The sequence below is a fragment of the Podarcis tiliguerta genome (assembly GCF_965153285.1).
Source record: "Podarcis tiliguerta genome assembly, chromosome: 8".
In the NCBI taxonomy this organism is placed as follows: Eukaryota; Metazoa; Chordata; class Lepidosauria; order Squamata; family Lacertidae; genus Podarcis; species Podarcis tiliguerta.
The window spans coordinates 48,056,637-48,081,482 of record NC_139541.1 but is presented as its reverse complement, the minus strand read 5'-3'; the positions used below and the strand labels follow the sequence as shown (position 1 = coordinate 48,081,482).

General features: G+C 42.9%; 1 protein-coding gene across 3 annotated transcripts in view; it reads left to right on the top strand.

Annotated features, from left to right (window-relative positions):
• The window catches only part of SLC12A4 (solute carrier family 12 member 4), a 66,361-nt gene that overhangs the window by 36,522 nt on the left and 4,993 nt on the right, over positions 1–24,846 (top strand). For all 3 annotated transcript variants that reach the window (XM_083452614.1, XM_083452613.1, XM_083452615.1), the window contains 19 exons: positions 1,134–1,280; positions 2,281–2,335; positions 3,283–3,413; positions 4,180–4,421; positions 5,440–5,654; positions 7,667–7,831; positions 7,936–8,034; positions 9,162–9,219; positions 9,843–10,017; positions 10,704–10,822; positions 12,743–12,841; positions 13,236–13,355; positions 14,408–14,512; positions 15,617–15,785; positions 17,094–17,289; positions 17,791–17,960; positions 19,359–19,490; positions 19,580–19,687; positions 23,903–24,087. In XM_083452614.1, the coding sequence (XP_083308740.1) occupies positions 1,134–1,280; positions 2,281–2,335; positions 3,283–3,413; positions 4,180–4,421; positions 5,440–5,654; positions 7,667–7,831; positions 7,936–8,034; positions 9,162–9,219; positions 9,843–10,017; positions 10,704–10,822; positions 12,743–12,841; positions 13,236–13,355; positions 14,408–14,512; positions 15,617–15,785; positions 17,094–17,289; positions 17,791–17,960; positions 19,359–19,490; positions 19,580–19,687; positions 23,903–24,087 (2,690 nt within the window). The remainder of the gene's footprint in view (positions 1–1,133; positions 1,281–2,280; positions 2,336–3,282; positions 3,414–4,179; positions 4,422–5,439; positions 5,655–7,666; positions 7,832–7,935; positions 8,035–9,161; positions 9,220–9,842; positions 10,018–10,703; positions 10,823–12,742; positions 12,842–13,235; positions 13,356–14,407; positions 14,513–15,616; positions 15,786–17,093; positions 17,290–17,790; positions 17,961–19,358; positions 19,491–19,579; positions 19,688–23,902; positions 24,088–24,846) is intronic.

The window sequence follows — 24,846 nt, the reverse complement described above, 5'->3', positions numbered from 1 at the left end:
AGAGTCTCCTTCCTATGCCTGTCCCTTCCGCCTGACAAGGCAAATAACAACACACACACACACACACACACACACACACACACAGCACCTTGTTTCCCATTCTAGAGGCAAAAGAGATGTGGAGAAAGTGGTAGTTTGAGTGGTTTGGGATTGCTGGCCCTTCAGAAGTGTTAGTTGCCTTTCTACAAGCCTATGCAAGGTGGCTAACAACATTAATTAAAACACTAAAAATACAGACTTCATTCTAAAATAAAAATAGCTATAATCCCAGCAGCACCTTAAAACTTTCCTACTCTTCTCTCTCTGAATGCTCAAGTTCTTAAAATGATTTTAACTTGGTGCTGAGATGGAGGGAAGGTGGCTGCCCAGTAGCATTTCTAGGAGGTAAACATTTCTCAGAAGAGAATGCCAAAGCCTGGGGGCACCACGACTGACAAGGCCCTGTTTTAGGGTTGACACATATCTAACCTCTAAAGGTAGCAGGACTCTCATTGAAGTCCTTGGCCAGCAGGCAGGGTTGGAAGGGAAAGATAGTCTTTTGAAGACTAGAAGCTGTGCTGCAGTTTAGACCCTAGACACAAGTTCTATTGTGTGTTTAGTGTTTGTAAGACATAGCAGGATCCTTTTGGCCAAAACCCAGAATGAACAACTTTGATTATTATACTTATGTTCAGTAATCAAATTCAAGTAAATTCAGGTTGTTTCATATACAGTAGACCCACAACTTACACTGAGGGGTCAAGTACCTGAGCCACCCACTGCACTTTCCTACAAGAGAGAAGCTATTTGCAACTGTTCAGAACAGAACAGAGGGAGATTGTCCAATTCTGGCACCCAGTGAAATGCAAGGATCTCTGAGGTGGCACATTTTATGTAGGAAAGTCATGTTTAATGTCAGAAAGGCTGAGCCAGTGCAAACAGGGAATGGGCAGAAAAAGCAATCCTCGTGTTTTTTTGGGATAGATGCTTATTAAGACCTTTTTAGGCACCCTAGGAAGTACTTCCAGCCACACTAATGCTCACAGATGCCAAATTGACATCCCTGGATCAATGCCAATAACCAGTACATGCAATACTACTGAGTTACTCACTGTGGAATGAGGCTTGATTTACATACCTCGTGTCTTTTTCAGTCACCCAGCATGGGCACCTTGATGGGTGTTTACCTGCCGTGTATGCAGAATATATTTGGAGTCATTCTCTTCCTGCGATTGACATGGATGGTGGGAACGGCTGGTGTTCTGCAGTCCTTCCTGATTGTCTTAATCTGCTGCTGCTGTGTGAGTACATGACTCTGTTGCAAAGCTCTTCTCTTCAAGATGCCTTCCTGCCTGCCTCCTTTTGCTTAATAAGACTCCTTGCCCAATCATGTAATATCCGTATTATTTCCTAAAAGATAGAAAACAGTGGGTGTTTAGTTGGGGGAATGTCTGCTCACTTACCTTGCTTGGGTGCCTCAGTGCCTCAACCGACTTGGCTATTTATTTTTTCTGTGTGTCTCTCTTGTGTGACCCCTTTCCTTTTTGTCTTTCCCACTGTCTAAATTGCCAGCTCTGTGGAAGAGACTTGTCTTGCAGGGCACTATAGTTCACTGAGAGCACTATAAATCTAATACTTTGGCTACAGAACACAGAAAGGAGAACGATAATGACAAAAGTCTAGCACACTCTTGTCCACTACAAAAGCCTTGGAAAAATTAATAAAAACCCTGTAAAAGTTTGTGCATTATCTCCACTTTGTAATAGTGGCCAGGCAGCTGAAAGGCAACAAACTAAACCAGTGTGGCGTAGGGGTTAGAGTGCTGGACTAGGATTTGGGAGACCACAATTCAAATCCTCACACAGCCATGAAGGTGACCTTGGGCCAGTCACTATCTCTCGGTCTAACCTACCTCACAAGTTTGTTGTGAGAATAAAATTAGGAGATGGGGAGAAAGGTGTGTGCTATCTTGAGCTTCTTGGAGAAAAGGTGGGATATAAATGTAATAATAAATAAAGTAAATAAGTCCTCTTCACACATTATTCACACAAAGAGGGAAAGTGAGTAGAGAGGGGCTTTGGGAATTCACCAAAACGTGTTGTGTTTTCAGACTTGGTGGTTTCTACCTTCATAGTACAGCCTGTTGTGCTCTCAACCAGTTTGGTTAGTGATCAGGGATGATGGGAGTTGTAGTTCAAAATATCTGAAGAGCAACAGGTGGAGGAAGGGTAGCATAGTGGAGCAGCTGTAGTCTTCCTTGCAAAGGTTACTTGTAAACATCCATTTTCCCCCTATTCACAGACTATGCTGACAGCCATATCGATGAGTGCTATTGCAACAAATGGTGTCGTTCCAGGTACTGTGTAACTTAACCAGTGTAGATTCTGTTTTAAACCACTTGGAATCCGTGTACCAAGTAGATGAGTACAGGAAGCATGTATCCTTTCAAACTTAATAGATCAGCTTCTCTTGTACATGGATCCTGAATGTAATCTATAAGGTTTGACCTCTGTTCATTGCACTAGTTTGTATGGAATTCGCACTTAAGCCAAAATGAATGAGTATGCCTACCTACAATTGGCTATGGTGATATCTTTTGCCTGGTTACATTGTGAGTGAAAGAAAATGCAAGCTGTTAGGTTTGGCATGGTTTGGATGGCTGAATTCTCTTTTTCCTCTGTTCCCTTTTAACCGAATGAACTTGGTGCTAATAGATTTATATACTTTGCTGTACTGGGAATGCTGTTCTGCACTGGGGACATGTGCCTGTATGCATGTGCTCACACAATCCCAATGGTGACCGGTTGCTTCTAGAATCCCATGGGCCTGTTTTCATTTTTATGGAAAAGATAATTTCCCTTGTAGTTATGAAAGCAATATTTCAAATGAGAAGGCACTGCAGTTTGAGAGCTTTTTTTTTAAAAAAAAACCCCACTATGAGTTTGCATACTAACCTATATTTTCTTTCCACTTCTTACACCAACTGGGGACCCAAGTTTGAGAAACACTTGCTTATGTCATAATAAATTTGTTAGTATTTCAGGTGCAATTTTTTTTGTTTGGGAAACAAAAGAGCAAAACTTATTTGAGCCAAGTTCTGAAACATTCTGTATTCACTGAGTTCATTTAGCAGAGCTATTGTTAGTTACGAAAATGATGCCTGTTTTCAATAAGCATAGAAAAAAAATGTACCTAACTTACGTAAAGCAACTTTTTCTTCTGATTCTTCTTTTTGGACATCTAGCTTACAAGTGTTCTTTGTGTAATCCTACAGAAAACATTTCTCTCTCTTTAACTTTATAGCTGGCGGTTCATACTTCATGATCTCAAGATCATTGGGGCCTGAATTTGGTGGCGCAGTGGGACTGTGCTTTTACTTGGGGACAACATTCGCAGGCGCTATGTACATCCTTGGTGCCATTGAAATTTTGCTAGTAAGTAGTGACAAATACATTTCAGGGAAAGATGAAACATGTTAGAATTACAGGCAAATCTCATCTTACACAAGGGTTCAGTTCCAGGAGTTCACATATAGACAAAAAAATGTGTAAAGTCAGGACCCTCCAGAACTGCCCCCCCCCATGCTGGGATTCCTACCCAGCTTTGAGGAGTCATAAGGGTTCTAGCAGAACCCAGAGCCCTCCTGCCTCCTTAACAAAGCCCAGTGCCTTGCTTGCCTTGCTCACAGTTCCAGAGAGCCTTAAAATAATACCTTAAGGGTATTTCATCTACTTATTTATTAAATGTATATCCTGCTTTTCGAGAAATTATATTCACAATACAGATTTCACATCATCTAAAATTGTTTTGCTACATTATAATATAAAAAATAAAGGAAGAAAACAAAAGCAAAAACAATTCCATAAATTAAAGTAGTAAAGCAACATTAAAATCCATGAACCCCCACAGCACAAAATCTGTAAGAGAGATTACTCTCTGAAAGTCACTGAGCAGAGTTAAGCCTTCAGAACTTCCTTAAACTTTGGAAGGCACCACTGTGAAGACATATTACATGGTGGAATCTTGCAAAATTGATTAAAAATTGTTTGGTTCATGTTTGTTTATGATCATTGGCTACTCAACACGTAAATTTGGTTTAGTTTGGATATATATGTGTTTTGCCAGGGATGTCCTGTTGAACCTAAGGACATCATAAATTGCTTTCTTTTTGTTGTAGACACTGTGTTCTAACTGTTTCAGACATACATTGCTCCTCAAGCGGCCATTTTCCATCCAACTGGGGCCCACGACACTTCCAACGCCACGCTGAATAACATGCGAGTGTATGGGACCTTGTTCCTCACGTTCATGGCTGTGGTGGTCTTTGTAGGCGTGAAATATGTCAACAAATTTGCATCTCTGTTTTTGGCTTGTGTCATAATATCCATCATGTCCATCTATGCTGGAGCAATCAAATCCATCTTTGAGCCACCCGTTTTTCCGTAAGTAAATGCCAACAATTGAAACAGAGTTGTTTGAAATCTTACAATAGTGCTATCAATGAAAAGAAAAAAAATCCTAGCTGTTGGGTTGGGAGATGGGGCTTTCCCCCCCTAAGCCCATACAGCTGGGAAAAGAGGGGAACCTGCATAAATTTATTTTTACCAAATGAAATACTGCCCCTTCCAATCCAGTCCACTCACCTGAAAAATAAGGATGAAAATACAAATGTTGGCCCTCAATGGAGAGAAAAGTTTTCCCGCCTCTAGATTAATTTTAAGGGAGGGAGAAATGCAAGTTTAGGGAAGGAACATAGGGAAGAGCAAGAGATAATGAGCATTTAAGAGAAAAGAAGACCTTCAGTGCCTTTTTAGAGTAAAGGAAAAGTGCAGAAAAGGGTCCTCCAAATGTTTAGGTTGCATTTTTCTCTGCATGGAAAAACAAAAATGCTTGAGGGTAGTTTTCTGTAGTATAGAACACGAAAAGATGACAGAGAAAAGAAGTGGTAGTGTTTTGTAGAATTAATGTGCATTTCTAATACTTGCACTGATCAGCACAAGATTAATCAGTCAATCACCTACCTACTTCATATAACACAAACTGAATTTATGGAATTTGGTGTCATAAAGTATGCTGATGACCACTAGCTTAGATGAGTTTAAAGAAGATTAGGCAGAGTCATGGAGAATAAGGCTACAAATCATAATAGCTTTGTCAAAACTTAAGGTTCAGAGGTCACCAAATACTAGTTGCTGGGGAGCAACAACCAGAAAGGGCTGGCTCCTTCATGGCCTCCTCTTGGGCTTCCTGGGAGCATCTGACTGGGAAGCCGGATTCTTGAGGAGGTGGTGGACTTTTGGTCTGATCCAGCAAAGCTCTTGTTGTATTCCTGCATTTCAAAAGTGATCTACTTTCTGCTGCTTTCTTATGGACCTCAGGGGAGAGCTTTTCTTTTGTGGATTTGCAAGAAATCTATGAAGCTTATATATAACAAATCTGCAAACCTTTGTGTCTTCCCAGAGTTTGCATGTTAGGCAACAGGACTCTTTCAAGGGACCAGTTTGATGTTTGTGCCAAAACTACAGTCGCTGGCAACGTCACTGTGCCCTCCCAGTTGACGGAACTCTTCTGCCCAGGCTTCAATATAACCTCTGGATTCTGTGATGAGTATTTCCAGTTCAACAACGTTACTGAGATTGTAGGGATTCCTGGAGCTGCTAGTGGCATTTTGAAAGGTAGAGGCAAAGATATTACCATATGATTCTCCACTATTATTGAGACATGCCCAGTTCCAGTGCCAGGATATTATGCACCCTTGGCAAGGCTAACTACTTACACTCCCCCCCCCCCCCCGCAAATGCTAACCTCAGTTTTCCAAAACAGATGGTTTGTAGAAAAAATGGAAAGCCCCAAACCTAATTGCTAAATTTATTTTAAATTGCAATGTCATGCAACAATCTTTGAAAATCTTTCTCGAATGCAAAAGAAAATGTTTTATCATACAAATCGTTTTGAATAATCTTGCGAATTGTGATGTTAAAATGCAAGTCTCTTCAAAGTTTCCATTCCAGGCACATCAAAATCTTTTCCTTTGCAAAATTTGTCACCAATTCCTCCAGCTCGAGTGCTGATGCTTGGGCTTGTTCAGTTGATATAGTTGCCAAGCCAACTAGCCTCTTTTGCCACATTGTTGAGCATATGCTTTTAATAAGTTTGAACTTTGAGAAACTGCATTCAAAATGCAAAATAAAAGTGAAATATTATCAGAAACATATCAGATATAATGAAAAGGAATCAGTATAAAACTGTGCCATTCAGAGGTCAGTCATGTGCCCCTGTGAGATCTGTGCCGTAGGCGGCTGCCTAGAAGAAGAAGAAGAAGAAGAAGAGTTTGGATTTGATATCTCGCTTTATCACTACCCTAAAGGAGTCTCAAAGCGGCTAACATTCTCCTTTCCCTTCCTCCCCCACAACAAACACTCTGTGAGGTGAGTGGGGCTGAGAGACTTCAAAGAAGTGTGACTGGCCCAAGGTCACCCAGCAGCTGCATGTGGAGGAGCGGAGACGCAAACCCGGTTCACCAGATTCCGAGACTACCGCTCTTAACCACTACACCACACTGGCCTAGCTGGCATAATGATGGCATTGGCACTGGTTACGGCCAAAGGCCTTGGTGAAGCACATGTTTTGCATTCAGGATGTCCCAGTGTCAACCCCTAGCATTTATAGGAAAGGAAATATCCTATCTGAAACCCTGGAGAGCCACTGCAAATTAGTGTGACACTACACTGAGTTAGATGGACTGGTGATCTGATTCTGCATAAGGCTGCTTCCTTCCTTTCAAATTATTTCTGTTTCTCAAGCAGTGTGCATTGTGCTTTATAAAGGCGCTTGCAACCTGAAATTCAACACAGGGGAGACTATGGAGGAGTGGGGAAGGGAGAGTAAAAAGAGGAAGAATGTGTGTTTCCTTCAGTTAAACATACTTAGGTTTCATTAAAATAGTACAGAGGACTAAAGGGTATGCCAGAAGTTACACTGAAAATGTGGGCTTAAAATATGAGCTTAAAGTCAGTGATGTGACACACCTGAATGTTTGCAGCACACTGCTTTGTACTTAGGATCAGGTACAGAATTAACCATCCTGAAAATATTCCTTCTTTTGGATTTAAAAAAGAAATTCAAGACACTAAATTCTTAACTGCTTAGTGTGTAGAAAGAGTTCTGAATGAGATTTCCATTGGTCATAGTGTGGAGATATGGGGTCTTCCTGTGAAGCTCTTTGCTTTTCCTAGCTACAGAAGGAAAAACTATATGATTTATACAAGTTGTAGAACCCACTTGCTTTAGATGCAGAACCTGGGTAAACTTGTCCCCCCCCCCCCCCGCCCAGAGTCAATGTTAAATTATGACACGGTGTAATATGTCATGTCCTGTTGTTCATCTGAGGTTGTATTTACCTAATTTTAAGACTTGCTAAGGAACTGATGATTGTTATTATGTCTTCATATGTAAAACCACAGAATTCAAAGAGGGTGGTGCACTCCCCCCCCCAATGACTTTGTGTGTATATATATGAGAGAGAAAGAGGGAGAGATACTCCTGAACAATAGGATACCTGATACAATATTTCTTGGACTTCCTAAAAAATCATCCTCTGATAACATTTTCCTTGTGCCTAACAAAGAAAGTGAGCAGATGTTTCATTCAGTAAGTTATTTGTTCACTCTTTGCTCCCCCACCCCAGATAACATCTGGAGCAATTACTTGGAGAAAGGTGAGATTCTGGAGAAAGCTGATCGCCCATCTGTTGATGTGGCTGGACATAAGAGCAACCTTCACCTTTACGTTTATGCAGACATAGCAACTTCCTTCACAGTGCTCGTTGGCATCTTCTTCCCTTCAGTGACAGGTGAGAATACGGAGACGGGCAGATTTTTTATACCTCTGGGCACTTTGGAACTCTGTGGGTGGGAGAAGTGCTTCTCATTCCTACGTTCTTGCTTTTCTTTTAAGGGATCATGGCTGGCTCAAACCGATCTGGAGACCTCAAAGATGCCCAGAAGTCTATTCCTGTTGGAACTATCCTAGCTATTATAACTACGTCTCTAGTCTGTATCCTTAAAAAAAAAAAAATTTAAGAAAGATTGTGGTGGTTCTAATACATAAGCTGCCCCATACTAGGTCAGACTGTTTGCCCATTGTGATGTTCCTGCAGTTTTTTGCAAGGGCCAGTCCTTAGGTTGTCCCTAAGGATAAGCCCTCACAGATACTCCACTGGGTCCATAGGGTTCCTGCTGCCGCCACCAACTGACTTGGAGGAAGCAGTAGGACTCTCCCTTTGTATGCCTACTCAACCCCAGCTCTGCTTCACACTGGAGTGGTCTGCTTCCTGTTTAAGTGAGGAATTGAGTAACATTTTCTTAAATAATAGTTTCCAATGTTTCAGGATTCTACACTAATACAGCTGCCTCTGGCCCTAGCTGTTATCCTAACACTGCATATTTTGACATCTATTATCCTATGTTCCAACCTAATGCTTATCTCTGTCTAAGTGTCATTTTAGTAACTGGTCCCATCTACAAATCACTCCCCCCCCCTTTTTTTTTTAGACCAGGGATAGAGAAACTTTTTGGATTGTCAGGTCAGATCTTTATCTCACCCATCCACCCTGCAGGCCAATTTTGACACTTTCCAATCTTCTGGTGTCATTTTGATGCCACGTGACTGATAGGTGGGTGGTCCCACTTGCACATTACTGTTGACTGGTGGGGGAGGTGTGTGCTTCATCAGCATGTTCCCTGAAGGAAATGCACTAGTGAAGTAGCATCCAGCAGGATTGAACCCTGCCCATCACCATGCCCATCAGTTGATGTCACCCAGTGACACGAACTGATAAACAGGTAGACATAGATTTGAGGAAATAGATTCACAGGCCTAATTGGACATCCTGGTGGGCTGAGATTGACCCGCAGGCCAAAGGATCCCCACCCTTGCCCTTAATCTTCTGATTTACCCATGCAGTGCAACATTATGCAGTTTGAGTGGCACTGGCTCATGCTGGCTGGGTGCGATGGGTGTGGGAGTCCAACAGCATCTAGAGGGCCACAGGTTCCCTACCCCAACTCTAAAGGAATATATAAGGATTTTTATGGCAAGTACTATAGTTATAGGGATGTGTTGCGTCTTACTGACACTGTCAGAAATCAGGCTGGTTTCTTTAATGGAATGTGCACCTTCAGATTTCAGCTGTGTGCTGCTGTTTGGTGCTTGCATTGAAGGGGTTGTTCTTAGAGATAAGTAAGTAACCATTAAATTTCTGCTTTACTTTCATGTGTAAAACGATGTGGCCAAAATCATGGCTTTGCCTCTCATTTTTGCTGTGTGAAATTACCTTTCTCTTCAGCATTTTGCAGCCAGCTACTTTTGCATCTGAAATTGCAAATCCAGTTAGAGATGTGAGCCACCAAGTCAAAGACCATCCTTATATATCATTTTGTATATCCACACTGATCCCCCAGTTATTTTTGTGTCTCATCATTGAGTTTGGATCATTAAGCTATTTCAGTTTTAGGATCCAGGGCTATATCTGAAGTTTCCTGTGTATTTAAGAATCAAGTAGGGGTTTGTGTGTGTGTTGAGGGCCATATGGTCCAGCCCCCTGCTAGATGCAGGACATTCAAAGCTTGAGTGTCTCCAACAGATGGCTGTCCAAATTCTACTGAAAGACCTCTAGCAACTAACGATGCTGTTGGTAACCACTTCATTATGCCCTGATATTTAAAGCATTAAATTTAAATTCCTTGCATGAACAGTAACTCGTTTTGGGAAATAAATATTGAAATTTCCATGGAAAAATACTTTTCACCATTTAATGAAATCCAAGGCTTCTTTTCAATCGACTTGTTCCATCTTTTCTGCAGATATGGTGATGCCGTGAACAGGAACTTAGTGGTGGGCACCCTTGCGTGGCCCTCGCCGTGGGTCATTGTGATAGGCTCGTTTTTCTCTACTTGCGGAGCAGGTTTGCAGAGCCTCACTGGTGCCCCACGGCTGCTTCAAGCAATCGCCAAGGACAACATCATTCCTTTCTTATGGGTTGGTACATGTTGCACCAAGCAAGTTCCTGGGAAAAACCCTTATGAATCTGGGAGCTTTGTGTGCTCCCTGAGGCATAAATAGGGTCCTAACAGGAAGCTGACTCTGATTGAGAAGGCTAGATTCCATGTCTTTTAAGAAAGCAAGCTTTTACTCCTAATTAAAAATAAACCCAAGGAGGGAACTCTAGTGGGGTGGGGGTGAAGAACCTAGAGGGAAAATACTGCTCCTACTAATAAAATTATTAGTGAGCTTATGATGGTCATATATACTGAGCAGTGGAAAACTGGTAGCTATCAGAGAGCTAGCCTGTTTCAGGCGTTCACTTTTGTTGTTGGAAGCCGCCCAGAGTGGTTGGGTAGAAATAAATTCTTCTTCTTCTTCTTCTTCTTCTTCTTCTTCTTCTTCTTCTTCTTCTTCTTCTTCTTCTTCTTCTTCTTATCTCTTGTGCATGTGAGGGCTCCCTACAGATGTTCTAGTGAATGTTTTTTGGGTGGGGAAAGGCTGAGATGCCTCCCCTTGGAGCTATAATGCATATTTTGATTCTTCACAAACAAATGTCTGGAAAGTACTACACTCTCCCCACTGCCTCACTTCCAGCACAAGCTTTAGATGCTTTCTATGAACTGTTCAAAACTTAAATGAGGCACTGCAAACTCATTTTGTTCTGCAATCTCTTTTTACAGGTGTTTGGCCACGGGAAGGCAAATGGTGAGCCAACCTGGGCCCTTCTGCTCACAGCACTGATCGCAGAACTCGGCATTCTTATTGCATCCCTTGACATGGTGGCCCCGATTCTTTCTATGTGAGTTTTCCCCCCAGAAGTTTTATTGCCATAAGATAGGTTTTGTATTAGCAGCACTTAACAGAAGCAGACCAGCTGTGTTAAAGGTTTTTTCAAAACCAAATTTTAGTGGGGATGAATTTGGAAGGCAAGGATCACACTAAAACGTCCTGGTTCTTTGTTGTGGCTGCTGGTTGTAACCTTTTAAATCCACTCAAATGCCCCTTGGAATGATGCTTTGTCATAACTAGGGACATTATGGGGAATTAAAGATGGTAGCTGGTAGCTAAGAGGAGCCAGGAAGGAATGCACCAGTTATTTTGCACCCCGTAACCTTGAACTAGCTGAAAATCTGCTCCACACTTTGATTGCCTGTGAGTCTTGGTGAAGTAGGAGGTGCCATTATACTTCAGCTTCGCTTTCCACATAGACTTGTCTGCCCAGGAAACCTTGTATACCACAGGCAATTCTGGAAATGGTGCTAAAGTGCACAGTTGATTTTGTGGAGACTGCTGACCAGGCCCATTGAGCTATAGAGTTGTGTATGTACTAAGAGTGTACCCAATAATACATGCTGGCTGTGCACTGCAGAGGAAGGTGGATAGTAGCTTATTTCAGATAAAACAAGTTCCCAGGAACACAGTTTGTGTGTCTTTTTGGAAAACTATTGCAGCATGAAACAGGATGGCAATTGTATGCTTCTCTGCTTTCAGCAGCCAGCTGTAGAATATAAGCCTCCAGCGCCACTTAGTGGTGGCTCCAGTTTGTCACAGTTAAACAAAAGGATTGGGAGGTGTTCAGTTCAGGGGTAAAATGCCACTGAGCCCAGCTGTCATGGCAATTTATGAGCCAATGAGGCCAAATCCAAGTTGATAGAGTCAAACCCTGATGCTAGGTAGTTCAGGCCAGGATTGAACAATGTGCAAAGGACAACAGGACCTGAATGTTCATCACTCAAATGCTTCTTCCTATTCTGGGTTAGGAAGCGACAACACTGAAAACCTTGTAGTCCAGGCCTGCACAACTTATGACCTACAGTGCTGAACCAAACGCACCTGCCGTGTATGGTGGCTTGTCAGCTGACAGGCAGCATCCTCTGCTGATTTTTAGCACCAAGAATACCAGGGCAGGTGGCTTGATGTTTGGCTTGGTGCTTCACATGTTGTACAGGCCTGACTCTAATGGATGTCAGCATGTCACCATCATAAAAAACAGTTCCACATGACATCCTTTCAACTCCCTCCAGGTGTAATAATAGAAAACATTTAGATAGCATTTTAAACTGTCTGTAGTGTTTTGCATGTCTTGTAACATAAGTCAGTATCATAGATTCAGTAGGGGAGTAGAGGTGCAAATGAGAGAACAGTAGCCTGCCCTAAGGGCCACCTGTATAGGTGAGATTTGAAATAGGGATTTCCTGGCTTACACTCCTGGCCAGTGCAACAATACACATATGCCAAGGCCTGCAACTTCCCTTGAACTCTAGGGCTTGACTAGAGCTGGTAGCTGCCATATGTTGACTGGGCCAAGGCCTGGGTAATTAGGAGGTGTTGAGAGAGAGAGCCTGTCTTTAATATAAATTGGTATCACTCTCTTCTCCCAGTGGGTTCAATTCAGGATTTTAGCTTTGGAACATGTGTGAGGGGTTGTCTAAGGCCATCCATACCCAGGAAAGAATTTGAACCTGGATATATCCAAATCGAAACCTCAAGACATGCATATCCTACAGACTTACAACAGTACTGTATCACTAAAGTTTCTCCCCAAATATTGGAAATTTTAGAAATTTAAAAGCAATTTAAATTGGTTGTGTTAATTTAAAACCCCTCCGTTTCCTCACACCAGTCTTCATTATGTTAGTTGTGAATTTTGTGCTTTGTTCTCTACAGTGGGCCCAGACCTAAATGTGATGTGTTTTTCTCTGTTTCGTTCCTCAACTAGGTTTTTCTTGATGTGCTACTTGTTTGTCAACTTAGCCTGTGCGGTGCAAACACTCCTAAGAACTCCAAACTGGAGGCCCAGATTTAAGTACTACCACTGGTAAGTTGAGAGAGAGAGAGAGTGTGTCTCACAAGCTTGTTCATATGGCCATTTGATCCCTCCTCATTAAGGGTTAGGGCACTTGAGAGTCTGTGAAAAGCTAAAAGCAGAAAGCTAAGAGTTTTGGAAATGCTTTTCAGCAGACCATTTACACATATGTGCCCTTTGCATGATGACAACGCAACATCAAGTGATGATCTGCATGTGTGAATGAGCCATCACTGATATATAAACATTACAGATAAGAGTTCCTGTATCACCTCCAACACAGTCCTGTTCAGTGGAATCTGCACATTCAGCCGCCAGTCACCAAGGGTAAAGAAATCAAGGAATGCCCATGCATGTTTGAACCAGCTCTAAATATGTGCTAACATTTGAGTTTTGTTTCCTTCAGGGCCTTGTCCTTTTTAGGCATGAGTATCTGCCTTGCGCTGATGTTCATCTCCTCCTGGTATTATGCTTTAGTGGCAATGCTCATTGCAGGCATGATTTACAAGTACATTGAATACCAGGGGTAAGTAGCTTCTGATCAAAATAACATGATAATGTGATTGCTGGGTGTGGGTGTATGCATGCACACAGAGCTATCCCTTTTAACAGTAGCTATACCCTGGGAAGCCCTGAATTGGATCTTCCGAAGGATGCTTAATTCTATCATTTAATTTCTGAATTGTTATGGGTTGTGTCCAACGAAGTTGTTCTATTCATGCAAAGGTTTTCTACTTGCACAACAGAGTTTTCCCTCCCTCCCCCCCCAATCTGCTCCATAGGGAAAGTTCTTGAAATAGTGGGAGCAGAGGAGGGTAAATATCATTGTGGAAGTCTTTGGGCAAACGAATGACTTTGGGCTTGTCCACACTTCTGCTTGTCTCGTGCCTAGAAAACTGAGTGGTTTTCTGCTTGCCCTGTGTTTTCTAGGCATGGGTCCGAGAAGTTTTGTCTTTGCCCTGCTGCTTTCCCCTGGAAAACCTGCTCTTTAGTGCAAAATCAGAGCAAACGTCAATCCAGAGAAAACCCAATTGACTTTTGCTCCGATTCAGTGTTAAACAGTGGGTTACCCCAGGGGGAAACAGTGGGGCAAGTGGAAGTGTGGATGAACCCAGCCTTTGGAAGCACATAGTCCAGTGAATGTTCTAGAAATATCTACTGTTGCGTTGTCCTCTCTAAGTGGGTCTAAACCTGGCCAGTGTTAGTATGATAGGAAGGGGAGCATGTGGCCCTTCAAACATAGTGTTGAATGCTCACCACCTGGAAGTCATTGTCTGTGTGGCCAAATGGTAAGGGAACACCTCCCTGTTATATAGGGTGAACTCTGTGAACTTTATGTAAACTGTTCTATGATTCCCAAAGGAAGAGTGAGATACAGGGGTAACAAACAAATAAAGTATCGAGGTCTAGCTAGGGAAGCCCACCCAGATGGGCGGGGTATAAATAATAAATTATTATTAAATTATTATAGTCATGGGAAATCCAGTTATACTGTGAGACAGAAAGTAAGTGATCTAAATACAGTTTTTTCTGGAAAGGGAGTCGCGCTCTAAGCTGGCTTAATTTTGTAAATTACAGGGCGGAGAAGGAATGGGGTGATGGGATCCGGGGCCTGTCTCTAAGTGCTGCACGATATGCTCTGCTGAGATTGGAGGAAGGGCCCCCACACACCAAGAACTGGAGGTGACTTCTTGTTGTTTCTTCCCAGTTAATGACATGGAGAGTTGTGTTTTCCCCAGATTCTGAACTTGCATGAAATCAAAATAATGCGTATTCTGCAAGCCCCTTGATGCAGGACTTTTTGCTTACTTTAAAAAACATGTGTGGAAGAGGCTCTTATGTGCAGATTCTTCCCCCCAATACGAAAATGCTGGAAGATTGTCTGCAGAGAACTAGTAGGAGCCAAACTGAAGACAACCAAAATGAAACATTTCAGCAATGCACAGTTTTAAGTTATGAACCTCTTGCCTTGGATATTTAATTTTCACATAAGGTTCTGTTGCTTCTTCCGTCTCCTCCCATGTCACCATGTCTAATGTCCTGCTTGGGTTTATGCAACTAAAGATCACACCCTCGTGCACACCCTCCACTTCTCCAAGGCTACTTATTGCAGGGAAAGAGTCGTAATGAGAGGCATAGCAATTAGCCAGTGTTGAGCAATGGTTGAAGTGTTGGACTAGGACCTGGCAGCCGTTGATGAATGAAGCTCACTGGGTGAACTTGGGCCTAGCCATCCTCACAGGATTGTCAGAAGACTAAATTGGGAGCAAGTAGCCATATACGCCACACTGAGCTCCTTGGAGAGAAGAAACAAATGGTGTTGGAACTGTCTTTCAGACAAGTTTTTCCGCTGTTACTGAGCTTCTCATGAAGGACTGCCTCGGCATTCTAGGAACACTGATATGAAAAGCCCTGTCATAAATCAAATTGTTACATACTTTCTGGCTGTATGGTCCTCTTTCATAGAAATGTCACACATGTTGCACAAATAAATATGGTGATCCAGCTGTCTCCCCCCCACCCCCAGGCCCCAGTCAGCCCCTTGAAAGTCTGGATGGGTAGCTTTATTTAGTATGCAGCCTTCAGCCTGTTTGGATTAGATTTAGATGTGAACTTCCCATGTGAACTGAATTTTTGATGAGCCAGTCTCCTAGTGAAAGCTGTCTGAATATATAAAAGCCAGTTGGTGAAATAGCTCTTCAATGCTCCCAAGCCAGAGTGCTCCTTAAGAGCTGCTTAATATTCAAAAACCTGGCCCCCAAACCGTTTCTTTTCCTCTCTTTTCAGACCGCAGCTGTTGGTGCTTCTGAAACTGGACGAAGATTTGCATGTGAAATACCCCAGACTGTTGACGTTTGCTTCTCAGCTGAAAGCCGGCAAGGGACTGACCATCATTGGAACAGCGATACAAGGCAACTTCCTGGAGAGCTATGGAGAAGCACAGGCGGCTGAACAGGTGGGCAGGGGGGGCAGGGGGGAGGCTAAACACAAAGTGTAAGTATCATGGAGCATTTGGCAAGAAAGTTTATATGGCTTTCTAAGGCCTGAGGCTCCATCCAGAAACAGCCTCTTGGCAGGCAAGCAAATCGTTTTCTAGCCAATAATGTGTTTTCAGAGATGTGCTAAGGCTTCAGCTGAACCAAAGACTAAAGAATGTCTGAGTGCAGTGTTGTTTTGTTTATTCAAGGCTTTTTTTCCAGCAAAGGCTGTGTGTCCTCCACACTAAAAAAAATAATTTAAATTCTCTACCAAAAAAGTGAAATTGTGCTGTGTCAATGAGACTTGTTTCTGGGCTCCATTTAGAGTTCTGGTCTTGAACTTTATGGCTTGAGATCGGGGCCTTTAAGTTTGCTTGTCAGTACAGACTGACCATTTTGCATGCATTTGACTGGCATGTGACTGCCCAAGCATGTGCCATTTTTGGCTCCGAAAGGGTGTGGTACGGGGCAGGGGCGGGGTGGGCCTACGCATGCAATTACCCGATGCAACACCTGCACAAACCGGGAGTTGCTTATACACTAATATTTTAATCAGGGATCTTTTCCTGGGTTTCTCCGCCATCTTGAGTTATGGTGAGAGGTTGCTGAGGAAAGAGCTTTCTCAGTGGTGGCAGCCATTATGGAACGCTCTACTTAGGGAGGCTGGTCTGACATCATTTTGGTTCTAAGGCAAGACTTATTTTTTTCCAGACCTTTAAAGTTAACTTTATCTGTTTTGTCTTTGCTGGTGTGCATGTGTTATGCTTCTCTACATATTTTTTCATGTATTTCTGTAAGTTTTTTTCATTTGTTTTCTTGTGTGTTGACATTTCATAATCTGCCCTGGGAATCTGAGAGGAGGAGAATAATAAAGAAACAATAATTTAAATGCATACACTTAAAAGTTATGCAGATAGATCATACTGTGCAGTTTCTTATTATTTGCAAAATTTATGCTGTATATTCCCTCTTAGTTATCGATTTTATTCCATTTTTGTTAGTTGTGAGTAGAGAGCAAACATAGACACCATTTTTACAACCTTCAGAAATCTTGCTCAGGCATCCCTCTAGGCTCCGGTATTTCACCCAACAAGGCCACATATATAAATCTGTTTCTTGGAAATCCCTGTACTGATTATTCTTTTGGTAAGGAGGAACCTCCCATAAATACAAGTCAGCATGTGCAAGTGGAGAAATCTGTTTTGCATGTTCTAATGCTTTTTAATTGCCCCATGAGGGTTGACCTCTTAATGGGAGACACCTTAATCCTGTTGGCTGTCTTACAGACAATCAAGAATATGATCGAGATTGAGAAGGTGAAAGGATTTTGCCAAGTTGTCGTAGCTAATAAAGTCCGGGATGGCATCTCCCACTTGATACAGTCGTGCGGATTGGGAGGCATGAAGCATAACACAGTGGTTCTGGGGTGGCCGTATGGCTGGAGGCAAAGTGAAGACTCAAGAGCCTGGAAAACCTTTATAGGCAAGTTCTTAGGATGTTGGTTGGTGTTCTTGCTCTTGATGTGTGAAAAATGCTGTAAATTTGGTTTCTCATAGTAGAAAGCCCAATTTGGGGTAGAATGGTGTGTTTCCAAAAAAAGAAAGCTGCCTCTGGAGTGGTAGCATCACTTTGAATTCCCCCTTCCCCATTTATTGCAGCTGGTGTTGACTTTCACCATGCTTTGATGTCATTGTGTGTATCTCTGCCTGTGCTTTGTATCAGTAGTGGCTGCTATTCTTTGGATCTGGTAGGGTGGAAGGCAGAGTGGCCAACATTAGGTGGAGCCACAGCCGATGAGAGGCTGAGCCAACTGACTCTAGTTTTCCTTCCATCCTCCTCCCCGTTGAGTTCTACAAGAGCAGCACTGGGACTAAGGGGGAGGAAGTGGACAGCCAAAGCCACCCACTAGTAGGAAGGCAGGTTAGTGGCACACAATCCTGTTTGCTTTGTATTACAATGCGTCTTTATTCCTTTTGCCTCCAGACACGGTACGCTGTACAACTGCAGCCCACCTTGCCTTGCTGGTGCCCAAAAACGTTTCCTTCTACCCTGGCAATCATGAGCGTTACAATGAAGGGAACATCGACGTCTGGTGGATTGTGCATGATGGAGGCATGCTGATGCTGCTTCCTTTTCTGCTCAAACAGCATAAAGTAAGAGTGCCAGGAGCTAGATGGACAGGTTGGGCTCACCCATTTGCTTGTGTATGTCAATCCAAGCTGTGGAATACTGGCCACGTTCACACCATACATTTAAAACGTCATGATACCACTTTAAACAGTCATTGCTTTCCCCAAATAAATCTGGGAGCTGTCGTCTGTTAAGGGTGCTGACAATTCCCCTCCCAGAGCTACAGTTCTTCCGAGTTCCCTGTGAAGAGGGATTTATAGTGAAATCACTTCCAGGAATTGTAGCTCTAGTAGTGGAATGGTGGCTCCTAACAATTCTCATCCACCTTTCCAGAATTTTTTGGAGGAAGCTGTGACTGTTTAAGGTGTTTTCCTAGCACTTTAAATGTATGTTTTGGATGTGACCACTAGCTTATTATTTTGTATAACTGGCTCTGCCTGAAAGCACCCAAGCAACCTACAAGGTTTCTAAAAAAAGAATGCATATCCAAAAACCATTTTAGAAAAATGCTCAACAAAATATAGTGGAAACCATATATAAATCAACAGAAGCAGTAGCCTTTGAAACAAGCAACATTTGAAGAGTAATCTCGGCAGTCGGTCCATATGGTTGAAATTTACGTAGCTTCATTTGTAGGTGCTGCTCTAAGAGCTGACAGTCGCATGAAACAGGAAGTTACACAGAAAGTCCCTCCAAGAAGAGGAACTCTCTCTGCTGAGGTCTCAAACTGCCATTGCTATTTTGGCATGACTGTTGCAGCAGCATTTGGGAAGGAGACAAACAACCTCAGCTGGTGATTTGGAGGTGCCCGGTGCTCCGATTAGGAGAGCCAAATGTTGACAATCACCTACTTTTTAGTTCATGTAATGCAGCACTTCTCAACCTGGTGTTTTGGGCTACAGTTCCCATCAGCTCCATCCTGGTGTAACATGTCATGCACAATATTTTCCTATCTCAGTGTCAGAATATAGGTAGCTGTTTGAATACCAAGTCAGACCATTGGTCGCTCTAGCTCACTATTTTCTACTACTAAGGTTGGCTTCGACTCTTGAGTTCTAGGAAGGAGCTTTCCGCAGCCCTGTCCGGAGATACCAGTGCCTTTTTGCATGCAAGGCATGTGCTGTACAACTGAGCTTACAGCCCTTCACACATTTATACACAACTATGTAACTTAGGAACACAGGAAGCTCCTTATATAAATCAAACCATTGGTCCACCTAGGTTTGTATTGTTGATGCAGGCTGACAGTGGCTCTCCAGGGTTTCAGGCAGGTTTCCCTTGCATTTATAAAACTTAAAAGAGCGGTTTTTCGTTTGTCTTTTTAAAGGTTTGTGCAGCCTTGCATACTAGCAGATTCTACAGGCTCTGCATACATGTTCGAAAGTTTTGAGAAGATACACATATATTTTCTGCTTCTACAGGTTTGGCGAAAATGTAAAATGAGAATTTTCACTGTAGCTCAGATGGATGACAACAGCATCCAGATGAAAAAAGACCTGGCCACCTTCCTTTATCACCTCCGAATAGAGGCTGAAGTAGAAGTAGTGGAAATGGTAATGAGGTTTATCTTGTTCTGTGGTCGATCGGGGTTTGGGACAATGCATTGTGTGTAGCTATAAGACTGTTGTTCTTGTTTTCGTAGCAAAACAGCGATATCTCCGCCTACACTTACGAACGGACTCTGATGATGGAGCAGAGATCTCAGATGCTGAGGCAGATGAGATTGACCAAAACAGAAAGAGAAAGAGAGGTATGTTTTGCTTTGGTATCAAATCATGTAAAGTGTTGATGAAAGTGTCCCAAAATCTGCAGACACCTCTTTCACCAATTCTTCTCTAATTGCCACGTTCACCTCACCGTATTGGAAAAAAGGGTTATTTTAAAAAATGCTATTCTGGGAAACTTCACTTGGGAGGTTCGGCCATAAATGAAATGCCACCACTGTCCAGTTGCCACCCATCCCACCTCAGACAATGGGGAATGAGGAAGTGATTGCTTTAAGATATGCGTTTCACATCCCCCCCCCCCCCATTGGAATTGGGCACATGCATTGAGATGAGGTTTGCACTTAAAACCTAGTCTTTTGTGCCCAAACACCTGCAACAAGTTTCACTCCTACGCCTCAGTTTTCAGTGGTGCTCTCATGTTTCTAAATGCAAGTGTCTGTTTTGCCAAAACAAAATCCTTGTTTCTCTCAGTCAGTCAGCCTTGTGCATAAGCCCTCAAATGTTTTTAATTGTCATTGTGCCCACGTGTACCTTTGGTAGCTTGAAAGAGGAGAGGTTGGCAGCATCATTAGGAACGGGACTAAAAATGAGAACCGCCAATAGCATATCAGCCAGTATCATAATGCCTTTATACAAATTGATGATGTTGCTACCCTCGGAATACAGTGTACAATTCTGATCCTCACATCTAAAAAAGGGTATTGGTAGAGCTGAGGAAAAGAGCAGTGCAAATGATCAAGGAGCTGGATCAGTTCCTCTGTGAAGAAAGATAGCAACCTTTGGGGCTATTGAGAGTGTGGGAACCTGACTGGTGTATAAAATTATGGCTAAAACCTGCTGTATGTTACCTCCAGTGCTTCTGAATACCAGTTGCTAGGAACAACTGCGGGAGAGAGCTGATTTGCTCTAGCCCTCCTTGTGTGCTTTCCATAGGCATCTGTTTAGGGAAGTGGTCTGTTCCAATAGATCTCTTCTTCTTTTCTTGCCTGCTTGGTCACCTGGAAGCACAGCCTTGACCTGCAAAAGTTGGCCTTACCAGGGGCTGTTTACAAGTCTGCTGCAAATGTTGTTGCATTTGCAAGGCCATAGCAAAGCTTGGATTGTGGGAAAGGTGGTAGCCCCCCCCCCCCCTTATGAAATCCATCTGACCTACACACATGCACACACACACACTTTTAGCAGAATCCTAGCCCTTCTGTAAGCTTCAAAAACAGCAGTTGAGAGAGCAATCTCCCCTGTAATTTGAGGTCTGGGCCACAGTTGCATTGATAGCTCTTTGCCTTCTTGTGCTGTACCAAGACATTTCAAAATCTCTTTCCTCCTCAATCATTTCCAGCTGCTGACTCTCAAAAAGCATTAAGTTGTTGTTGTTTAGTCGTTCAGTCGTGTCCGACTCTTCGTGACCCCATGGACCAGAGCACGCCAGGCACTTCTGTCTTCCACTGCCACCCGCAGTTTGGTCAGATTCATGTTTGTAGCTTCGAGAACACTGTCTAACCATCTCGTCCTCTGTCGTCCCCTTCTCCTTGTGCCCTCCATCTTTCCCAACATCAAGGTCTTTTCCAGTGAGTCTTCTCTTCTCATGAGGTGGCCAAAGTATTGGAGCCTCAGCTTCACGATCTGTCCTTCCAGTGAGCACTCAGGGCTGATTTCCTTAAGAATGGATGTGTTTGATCTTCTTGCAGTCCATGGGACTCTCAAGAGTCTCCTCCAGCACCAGAATTCAAAAGCGTCAATTCTTCGGCGATCAGCCTTCTTTATGGTCCAGCTCTCACTTCCATACATCACTACTGGGAAAACCATAGCTTTTACTATACGGACCTTTGTTGGCAAGGTGATGTCTCTACTTTTTAGAATGCTATCTAGGTTTGCCATTGCTTTCCTCCCTAGAAGCAGGCGTCTCTTAATTTCATGGCTGCTGTCACCATCTGCAGTGATCATGGAACCCAAGAAAGTAAAATCTCTCACTGCCTCCATTTCCTCCCCTTCTATTTGCCAGGAGGTGATGGGACCAGTGGCCATGATCTTCGTTTTTTTGATGTTGAGCTTCAGACCATATTTTGTGCTCTCCTCTTTCACCCTCAATAAAAGGTTTTTTAATTCCTCCTCACTTTCTGCCATCAAGGTTGTGTCATCTGCATATCTGAGGTTGTTGATATTTCTTCCAGCAATCTTAATTCCGGCTAGGGATTCATCCAGCCCAGCCTTTCGCATGATGAATTCTGCATATAAGTTAAATAAGCAGGGAGACAAAATACAGCCTTGTCGTACTCCTTTTCCAATTTTGAACCAATCAGTTGTTCCATATCCAGTTCTAACTGTAGCTTCTTGTCCCACATAGAGATTTCTCAGGAGACAGATGAGGTGATCAGGCACTCCCATTTCTTTAAGAACTTGCCATAGTTTGCTGTGATCGACACAGTCAAAGGCTTTTGCATAGTCAATGAAGCAGAAGTAGATGTCTTTCTGGAACTCTCTAGCTTTCTCCATAATCCAGCGCATGTTTGCAATTTGGTCTCTGGTTCCCCTGCCTCTTCTAAATCCAGCTTGCACTTCTGGGAGTTCTCGGTCCACATACTGCTTGAGCCTTCCTTGAAGAATTTTAAGCATAACCTTGCTAGCGTGTGAAATGAGTGCAATTGTGCGGTAGTTGGAGCATTCTTTAGCACTGCCCTTCTTTGGGATTGGGATGTAGACTGACCTTCTCCAATCTTCTGGCCACTGCTGAGTTTTCCAAACTTGCTGGCATATTGAGTGTAGCACCTTAACAGCATCATCTTTTAAAATTTTAAATAGTTCAGCTGGAATACCATCACTTCCACTGGCCTTGTTATTTGCAATGCTTTCTAAGGCCCATTTGACTTCACTCTCCAGGATGTCTGGCTCAAGGTCAGCAACCACACTACCTGGGGTGTACGAGACATCCATATCTTTCTGGTATAATTCCTCTGTGTATTCTTGCCACCTCTTCTTGATGTCTTCTGCTTCTGTTAGGTCCTTACCACTTTTGTCCTTTATTATGGTAATCTTTGAACGAAATGTTCCTTTCATATCTCCAATTTTCTTGAACAGATCTCTGGTTCTTCCCATTCTGTTGTTTTCCTCTATTTCTTTGCATTGCTCATTTAAGAAGGCCTTCTTGTCTCTCCTTGCTATTTTTTGGAATTCTGCATTCAATTTCCTGTATCTTTCTCTATCTCCCTCGCATTTTGCTTGCCTTCTCTCCTCCGCTATTTGTAAGGCCTCATTGGACAGCCACTTTGCTTTCTTGCATTTCCTTTTCATTGGGATGGTTTTCGTTGCTGCCTCCTGTATAATGTTTCGAGCCTCCATCCATAGTTCTTCAGGCACTCTGTCCAGCAAATCTAAATCCTTAAACCTGTTCCTCACTTCCACTGTGTATTCATAAGGGATTTGGTTTAGATTGTATCTTACCAGCCCAGTGGTTTTTCCTACTTTCTTCAGTTTAAGCTTGAATTTTGCTATAAGAAGCTGATGATCTGAGCCACAGTCAGCTCCAGGTCTTGTTTTTGCTGATTGTATAGAGCTTCTCCATCTTTGGCTGCAGAGAATATAATCAATCTGATTTCGATGCTGCCCATCTGGTGATGTCCATGTGTAGAGTCGTCTCTTGTGTTGTTGGAAAAGAGTGTTTGTGATGACCAGCTTGTTCTCTTGACAGAACTCTATTAGCCTTTGCCCTGCTTCGTTTTGAATTCCAAGACCAAATTTGCCAGTTGTTCCTTTTATCTCTTGATTCCCTACTTTAGCATTCCAATCCCCTATAATGAGAAGAACATCCTTCTTTGGTGTCACTTCTATAAGCTGTTGTAAGTCTTCATAGAATTGGTCAATTTCAGTTTCTTCAGCACCAGTAGTTGGTGCATAAACTTGGATTACTGTGATGTGAAAAGGTCTGCCTTGGATTCGTATCGAGATCATTCTATCATTTTTGAGATTGCATCCCAGTACAGCTTTTGCCACTCTTTTGTTGACTATGAGGGCCACTCCATTTCTTTTTACGGGTTTCTTGCCCACAGTAGTAGATATGATAGTCATCCGAACTGAATTCGCCCATTCCCGTCCATTTTAGTTCACTGATGCCCAAGATGTCAATGTTTATTCTTGCCATCTCATTTTTGACCACATTAAGCATTAAGTAGAAGAAAAGCATTAAGTAGAAGAGCCATAGACTGTTGACTTCTGAAAACAATATACCTGCATGTTTATTCTTCCAGGCTCAGCTGGTGAAGGACAGGCACTCTATCATAAGGTTAGAAAGCCTGTACTCTGATGAGGAAGATGAAGGGGAAGCAATCCCAGAAAGGATCCAGATGACATGGACAAAGGAGAAATGCGACTCTGATAAGCGAATCCGTAACAATGCAGTGGAGAACTTCAGAGAGCTCATCAGTATTAAACCGTAAGTGCAGAGGTTCCTTCTGAGCCAGGATATCTACACCTTAATCCATGTCTGTAGCATCGTTGGAGGCTTAGGCTCTGTATTTTGCCTTTTGGTTTGGCAGCACAAAAGCGAAGTATTTGAAATGGTGTTTCTTCCACAAAGGGTGGGATGGACTCTGCTGGCATCGGGAGGCCAGGAACGCATACAGCAGTACATGCCTCTTTGGTAATGCACTTGTTATCTGAAAGTGTGGCTCATTTGCATGCTGAGAGCATTGATAGCAGAGTGGGGTTGTGAGATTCTCATATTGCTATGGGCCATGTGATGTCAGACTGGAGGCAAAGATAAGGAGTGGTGTAGGAGCTGAGGAAGGAAAATGCAGGGAGGGACTTAAAGGTTGCTGGAGAATGAGTGTGTTGAAGGACATCATGTGACCTGGTCCACATGTCACATTAAGCCATCATTAAAATAAACCATGGTTTCATGGGAGCAAGCAGCGTGCTGTGCATTCATCTGAAATCTTGGGCACCAAGCTCATACTGCCTACTGCCATACAACTATGGTCTGACTTATTCATGTCATCCAAACCCTGTCTTGTGATTTCTTTGCAGCCAAGCAACCAAGCAAAAACCAAGGTTTGTTTTGAGAGAAGCCAACCACGAGTCTGGGTTTCGATGGCGTAACAAATCCAACTGCAGCTTCCTTCTCAGCAGCAGCACCAAGAGTTGGGGGGGAGTAAAGCACCCTCAGTTACATCTTGAGCACACTGCTCATCCA